The sequence below is a fragment of the Cupressus sempervirens genome, chromosome 6 (assembly GCF_028749045.1).
Source record: "Cupressus sempervirens isolate cs-2001-9-10 chromosome 6, ASM2874904v1, whole genome shotgun sequence".
In the NCBI taxonomy this organism is placed as follows: Eukaryota; Viridiplantae; Streptophyta; class Pinopsida; order Cupressales; family Cupressaceae; genus Cupressus; species Cupressus sempervirens.
The window spans coordinates 309,245,122-309,253,195 of record NC_143123.1 but is presented as its reverse complement, the minus strand read 5'-3'; the positions used below and the strand labels follow the sequence as shown (position 1 = coordinate 309,253,195).

Genomic DNA, 8,074 nt, shown 5'->3' with positions numbered 1-8,074 from the left:
TTAGCAATTAATTTATTAACGATGCATATAATTTCTGATTTTACACTATCATCCATAATAGTCTATGTATATTTCAAATTAACTTCCATACATTTATAATCACCACTTTGAAGAGTCATTTTAAATCAAGCTAGTGATAAAATAGAAAAAGGTAATTGATTTGTTTGATTTTCTTCTAGGTAATTAGCTCCATATGTACAACTTAATTGTCATTCACTTCAAGCTCAACTTAGTTTTCACTCACTTCAAGCTCTCACATAAATCAATTCAATTCACCAAAATCATGCATTTAGTTCATTCAACTAAAACAATTAACTAACTATTAATCTTCTCAATCAATTACTTTCATTCAATCTTGACCATTGACCTTTAGATTTATTGCAATCATCCTCCATCATGATCAATATCAAAGCAATCTTCATAATCAACCTTCATTCATCATTTTTCCTCTACCAACATCTTTGAGCTCTCATGCAATCATACTATTCATGCTTCATAAATTTTAAGAGCATCATGTCATTATTTAAAATAAACCTTTAAAGAACCAATGGATATAATCAAAATTGATCAATATCAAAGCAATCTTCATAATCAACCTTCATTCATCATTTTTCCTCTACCAACATCTTTGAGCTCTCATGCAATCATACTATTCATGCTTCATAAATTTTAAGAGCATCATGTCATTCTTTAAAATAAACCTTTAAAGAACCAATGGATATAATCAAAATTGTTGTATAAAAGTAATATCGTTGTTTGCTTTTGTCTATTAGTGCATTTATCGTATCTACTCTAGTGAAACATTGTAAGATTGTATAAATCCTAGAACTTGGATTATCTACTCTAGTGAAACATTGTAAGATTGTATAAATCCTAGAACTTGGTGGTTAATCCATTGACAACTCTTATTGTTTAATTTATGATCATACACAACCATCCATAATAATCTATATATATTCCAAATGATTTTCATAAGTATACAGTCACCACTTTGAAGAGATGTTTCTAATAGAGCTACCAAAGAGCCACTCATATAATGATATAAAATTCGAAGCACAAGTACTTCAAAATATAATATGAAATGCTCTCATTGAATGGGAAGAAGATTGATTACATTTGGAAGCTAGCTTTCTATACACCCAACTCCCCAAGTACTAGTAATAATAGCAATAAACATCACATGTAAATGTATACCTCTAGAGTGAACACTACACCTTATCAGCGCCTTGCTGAATGTGATTAACAAGAGATTTTGAGGCAGGAGGAGGAGGAAGTATGGGTAGATTGTAGTCGTACCACTTTGCCCAAAAGATGTAGTTGATGAGATTGAAAAGGCCGAGAGCGGAGAGGAGCCAGTAGAAGAGATCCAGATGGTCTTTGTTGAGATCGTTGTTGGAAAGCCACCCACCATGAGAAGAGGTGGTGGTGATCTTGTTAGTAATGGAAACGAGAACAGAGCTGAAAAAGAAGCCCAAGGAGAATGAGCAATACGTGAGAGCAGTGACCATGGATTGCATTCCCTCGGGGGACTGGCTGTAGAAGAATTCAATGAGACCCACTGCTGTCAGCATCTCTGATATTCCGTACACTAAAAACTGAGGGGTGATCCAGAATATGGAAATGGGAGAAGACGGGTGGGATTTCCTCTTGGCCTCCACCAATGCAGCGATTACCATCGAGAGTGTTGAGAGAAAGAGACCGAATCCGATTCTCTGGAGCTGAGATATTCCCGTGTCGTTGCCAGTGATTCTTCTGGCGAATGGAACAAAGACTCTATCATACAATGGAACCAGAAACAGCATTGCTATGTATGGAATCGCTTGAAGGGAGGCCGGTGGGATGCTGAAGCTTTTTGTCATCCGGGCGTCCATGCTGCTCCCCTGCTGCACTGAAAATGTCTGCAGCTGTGCGAGAATGCAGTTTGTGATGATCGTGCATGCAAATATCGGCATTATCCGCATGATCACCTTCACCTGCTCTACCTCGCTCACTGGGCACACCTTCCAAGAACTCTCCTTTTGGATGTACTCTCCTGGTTCAATGATTGCTGCCTTGTCTAAAAATCTGCCCAATTCACAGTCACACACAATTCACATTATTGCTTAGTTTCAATTCAAAACATTTTGTCCTACTCTGATACGGCCCGGTGGCCCCTGGAATAGGAATTGGGCATTGGAATTTGTTATTCTGGATTCGTTATAAATAAGGAAAGCACCTGAATTGATTGGTGTGAAGGAGAAGCTGGCGAGCAGCATCTCGGATCTGATACAGCATCTCTGGTGAAGATGGGTGCTTCAGTTTCCTCTTTCTAAAAGCAGCTACCAAGACCTGAGGCACAGAAACCAGTAAAATCATGAGGATGTTGGTAATAAGTCACATTTGAAGAGATGATAGATTGTTTAAAGATAGGTCACCCATTCAGTGGGTAGAACATTGTAGTAGTAAATGGAAGATCTAATGGCTGGCATCTAAACTGGTGGATTAGTTTAAGATGGTGAGTCATGCGGTAGATCATTCCAGCAGTAAATGAGAGATCTTAGGGTTGAATTCTAACTGGTGTATTGGTTAAAGATGGGTGAGTCAATCAGTTGGTAGAACATTTCAGTAGTAGATGGAAGATCTTGGGGTAGAATTCTATTTGATGGATTGGCTAAAGATGGGTGAGTCACTTGGAACAGCATTCCAACAGGAAATGAAAGATGCTAGAGTTGAATTCTAACTAATGGACTGACTAATGATGGGTAAGCGACTCCATTAGTGGAGCATTTCAATAGCAAATGGAAGATCCTAGATTTCAATTCTAATTGATGGATTGATTCAGTAGAGCACTCTGGCTCAGGAAATGGAAGATTCTATGTTTAGATTATAATTGGCTAAAGAAGGATGATGTTTAGTCGGAGTATTCCAACAACAAATCTAGCATCCTGAATTTGAATTCTAACTAATGTTTTGACTAAATATGAGTGAAACATTCAGTTGGTAGATCATTCTGGCAGCATATTAAAAATCTTAGGTTTTAAATTCCAACTCATCTATATGAAATAGTAAGAATAGACATCACTCGGTATGTAATATCATGTATGGTTTAAACATCACACATAAAGATTTGATTTTTAAGTTTAAAATGTTAAATAGTTAGAATTGACTTATTTTTCTAAGCTTAATTTCTTCCTTAAAGTACGATGTTTAAAAGTGAAAATAATATCAAAGATAATACGAAATCTTTGATAGGGAGGAGGCTGAAGATCAACAACGCTGGAAAATGCTCAATTTTGTTCTTTGACACTAATTTTCAGCAAGGGAGTGAAAGAAGTGCACCAACCCCACACCTTATGCTTCAAGAAATTCATGGCTTCTTGAGCAAACGTGGATTGGATCTGCTTGGAAAAAGGCATACAGCTCAATATATTTCTTTGGGTTATGCGCCCAGTTGGAGGAAAAGACCAAACCCATCCAAGACACTACTTTACCCAACATCACAGTTTGTATGTTTTGTTGGAGTGTCAATTCAAGACCAGACAAAGGCTGGCTAGACAATGCACTGGTGTCGTGTCTTGGTTTTTACTTTGTGAATGAGCATTGAGCCACATTAGTTGAATCTTGTCCAACTTAACCTCACAAAATAAAATATTAAACAAAGGGACCTACTAACTTAAATTTGAATAATTACCCAAACATTTTCAATGGCTGCAAAACGCTAGCTGGCCTTTCTGTCAATGACACCTGAGATGGGTGGTATTAAAATTATGAATCCACTAATGAATTGACTGTAAAGGAGGCAAGCACTATGGCCTTTGTATTTTGCCGGATTTGGTTCCCCACATCCTTAAATGGACAGAAACGTTTACCATAACAAGAAAAAGTGTAGCTAGAGTTCCTATAATCTTGATAAAAGCAAATACAAAAACACAATACAAGAGAAAAAGCTGTGTGCTTGTTAAATAAATGGCTTACATGAGCCATCCGAGTCAAGGGACTTCCTTGGGGAAGTCTGTTTCGGTAGTAGGGAAGCCCTGCTGTAACAGTGAGGAGAGCCAAGAGCATGACTGCTGCTGAAACTCCAAAGCCCACATCTCTGCCAACCTTGTTTTGTATCCAAACAATGAAAGTGAGGGCAATGAGTTCTCCTATAGAGAAGCTCAGATATGCCAAGTTGAAGTAGGTAGACATCTTTCTTCTCTCCTTTGCATCTCTTCCATCAAATTGATCACCACCATGGGACACGATGTTAGGCTTCACACATCCGCTGCCCAAAGCAATCAAATACAATCCAAGGAACAGTACCAGTGCTTGTGAGCTCTTGGGCTCCTCACAATTCATGCCTTCTGACAGAACCATGTTGCAGTAGCTTGGTTTCAACCATGGCACATGAGCTTGTACTGCTATCACTATATATCCCTGCACCAACTCATCGACAAAACGATTTCAATCAGCCTAATATTCCCCGAGCGAAAAACCTCAAAATATATGGTCTTTGCAATTAGTAACCTTCCATCTCAATCTAAACTACATATACTCTTCTAATTCCCTGCTACCTTTATACCCACCCATTCTTTTTTATGAATACGAGTTGAGTACTTTCCTTTTTTTGGGAAATGATAGGTTACTCATTTGTTCATCAGTGAAAAATGATTTTCTACATATGAACTGTTTTCAATTTGCTTCTACGAAATATTTCACCTAATTTGTACTATCATATCCACTTGAATTTAATAAATATGTTATAGATATTATCCTCTTCTGGAATGTTTGATTGTCTATTTCATAGCCATGAACCATAAACCTGGAACAAAGAGATATGAACACCATGATCAGTCAAGATTCAAACTTCTTGTATCTATTTTGTGTCTCAACAACCTAACCCTCACTGCTACATATACATATAAACTCAACAAGTGATTTTTATTCTGTCAACATGCAGACTGGTTAAGAAAAGAAACTGCAACATACTAACTGCTTAACTAAGTCAGAAATACTACACATGGACTGGCTAAGAAAAGAAACTGCCAAACAACTTTTTAACGTTTAATCGGAAATCCAGGGTTTTTTAAGTGCTAATAGATTTCCACAATTCATAACAATATTCTCTGTATTTTTTAGATTTTGATCGTGTCTCTTGTTTTGGTTTTAACTGTCAAGAAGATTCTTGTAATAGATGTATGATAGCTGTGTATATTTCTCAGATAGCTTTCACAAGGAAGAGAGTAAAACCTAATTGAGATCTTTTCTCTTGGTCTCAACTGTTGCAACAGATGCGTTATTGTTTATTTTATTTTAACTGTATATATTTTTCAAATATCATTCAGCGATCTATTGTCAGAAAGAAGAGAAGAAGAGAGTATTTTTGAACCAATAGTTCAATGATTCATTATCAGAAAGGAGAAAGTAATTGTTAAAGATGATTATTACAATGCAAAACAAGACTGCTTTTGCTTTTGTGTGCATAAGTAATTGTTAAGAAGATTGTTAACGGAAAAAAAGAAAGAAGATTATTAGTACAGATTAGGAGATTGTTTATGCGTGCATGGTGAAATAAAACTTACAATGAGCTCAATGCAGCCAAAGATGAGAATAGACCAGAAACTGCCGAGGTAGGAGTCTGAGAGGAAGCCTCCAAGGACTGACAAGAGGAAGGTTGTGCCAACGAAGTTGGTGACTATGTTGGCTGATTTGGCTAAGGTATAGTGCATGTCGTTGAAAACATATGTTATCAAATTGTTTCCCACTGCTGCAATTGCCATGATCTCAAAGCCCTGCAGACCTGTTATTTCAATCTTATCAATGCCACCATACCTTTTACCTTCAATTGGACTCATAGAGCTAATAAGGAAAACAAAGAAAGAGATTAACAAGTAATCGATGGTTTGCATAGAAAGACAGGGAAAGCCCACCAAGTACGAATATTGCAGCTCTAAATCCTCCATATTTGGCTGGATCAGCAGGGCGTCCCTTCCAATCCACACAAGGATAATAAGAAGAAGAAGAAGAATGTGGATTAACACATTCTCTTTTGCTTTTCACGCCTACCACCTCCAAACCGACCACTTGTTGTTTTGGGTGCTCCATATTCATATCCATGAATCAATAATAGTGTGTCTAAACTTTAGACTTCTAAAACAGACCAGTAAATTTAACCGTATATAGCTCCACCTTAAATATTATTTTGAAGAGCAAGCGAAAGACTGTAACATTGGCAGGTTCACTGTTAGACCCATTGACATGAGAATCACCATTCACCTTCCTAGTGCGTTCCACTGTTGGAAGGTCAGACAAGTCGGTGGATAATGTTCACAATTGTGCATGTGTCTGCATCACTCACTTTCATGTATCTCCCTCACTCTCAAATAATTTCATATAATACCACCACTCATACCCTCAAGGTACACTTTATCCTCATTTGACCCACTTTTCTCTTCCCCCAAGAGAATATAATTATATTTCTACATGACCTGATCAATTTGGAAAACGTACATGAATAATGGAAGACATTTGGCCTTAACAAAGATATTATATTTGCGGGTCCATTGAATTTTGGTTACTTCATTCAGTTTCAATTCTGCTTCAGGTAATTCAAGTAGTAGGTTCAATTTTTGAATAGTCTAAGTACTGATGAAGTTCTATTGTACATCACTTAAAAATTTCAATTCAATTAGATTTCCACAATCTATTTGATTATTGTATATAAAATTTTAATTTTTATATGTATATATTTTTATCATTAACATTTCAGATCACACGCTATTGTATATATGTTTTTATCATTAAAATTTCCAATCACACCCTGTGATGTTTATGAAATGTAATCATACACAATCAAAAATTAGAAATCTATATGCAATACTCAACATTCCAATCCCTCAACTAAACATTGAACTAGAAGAAATCATAAATAAAAATAAGTAGGTCCCTCCGATTTCAAACAGACTTTTTGACTGATTAAAAAACAATTATGCAATTTGGGTGGTGGATTTAATGCCATTACAATTTAAGGCAAATGTTTCCCATGGAAGGTGGTTTATACGACACGCTCAAATCTCCACCTTTTCCCATACCATCCGTATCAAAAACCAAATCCTACCCAATTAATAATCATTGAGAGGGTTTCATTAGGTTAAACAAATAGAAGAAAAGCTAAAAAGATGGTATACATCTAGAAAGGCTGCATCTTGAAAAGTATGTAACCACCTTCGGTAGGCTTGGAGAGGTCCATTAAACAAAGGATAAGGTGTGTGTCCATCTAATAGAATGCCCACGTAGAATGGAAAGGTGACAATGGGGGACCTCCATGGGTGATTCCTTGAATGTTTCCATGAATCACTTGTAATTAAATAGAATCAAAACTTTCCTATTCTTTGACTTCTGAATTTGAGGGAATTTAATAGTAAAACACCCTTCCACGTTTCTCATCAATTCATGAATTAATCTTGTGCAGTCAAAGCTGGCGTGAAATCTGCCTTTTCCATTTTTTTGTGTGGGAGAGAAAAGCAAGGAGGATATTTTGAAAGTCATCCTCTACAACACTACCCACCTCGCATTATGAATTGCACTTGGATTTATGGAGCAGGTTGGGGCCGACATTTGCTCTAGTGCACCACTGACTTGATGTTGAACTTATCTCCAGAGTTGGATGCTGCATACATAAATGGAATCAACGAAGAAGAGTATAAGAGTTTCATACAATAATATACAACATCACCAATGCAAAAAGTCATAGGGCTGTACCCTATCTCATCTCAATCTCAAACATGTACAAATACGCCACATATTTATCCAAAAGCTTCAAACATGTACAAATACGCCACATATTTATCCAAAAGCTTCAAACACCCAATCCCAATTCACATTGAGAAAGTGTACAAAACCTTTTAGAAAGCATTTAATTTTTTTAACCAAAACTCTATGTTATAAAGGACATCCACTCAATTTTATTAAAAAATGATAAATCATTAATGAAACATGAATTATATAATTGAATTATATGGTACTATAGTACAAGTTATATGATAAGGTAAGGCAATTATACATCATTAAAATAGTTGATATGTTGTTAAATTAATTACCATGTACTGCATGC

The 8,074-nt window shown here is 36.3% G+C and overlaps 1 protein-coding gene across 1 annotated transcript; it reads right to left on the bottom strand.

The window, feature by feature from the left end:
- Positions 1 to 1,060: 1,060 nt before the first annotated feature.
- On the bottom strand, positions 1,061 to 6,322 carry LOC149552432 (protein NRT1/ PTR FAMILY 4.3-like). The gene is made up of 5 exons (XM_089787993.1): positions 5,892 to 6,322; positions 5,544 to 5,761; positions 3,955 to 4,398; positions 2,216 to 2,328; positions 1,061 to 2,064 (listed from the first exon to the last, which is right to left on the bottom strand). The coding sequence occupies exons 1-5, from the start codon at positions 6,076 to 6,078 to the stop codon at positions 1,209 to 1,211; spliced, it is 1,818 nt and encodes a 605-aa protein (XP_089644119.1). The 5' UTR covers positions 6,079 to 6,322; the 3' UTR covers positions 1,061 to 1,208.
- Positions 6,323 to 8,074: the final 1,752 nt, after the last annotated feature.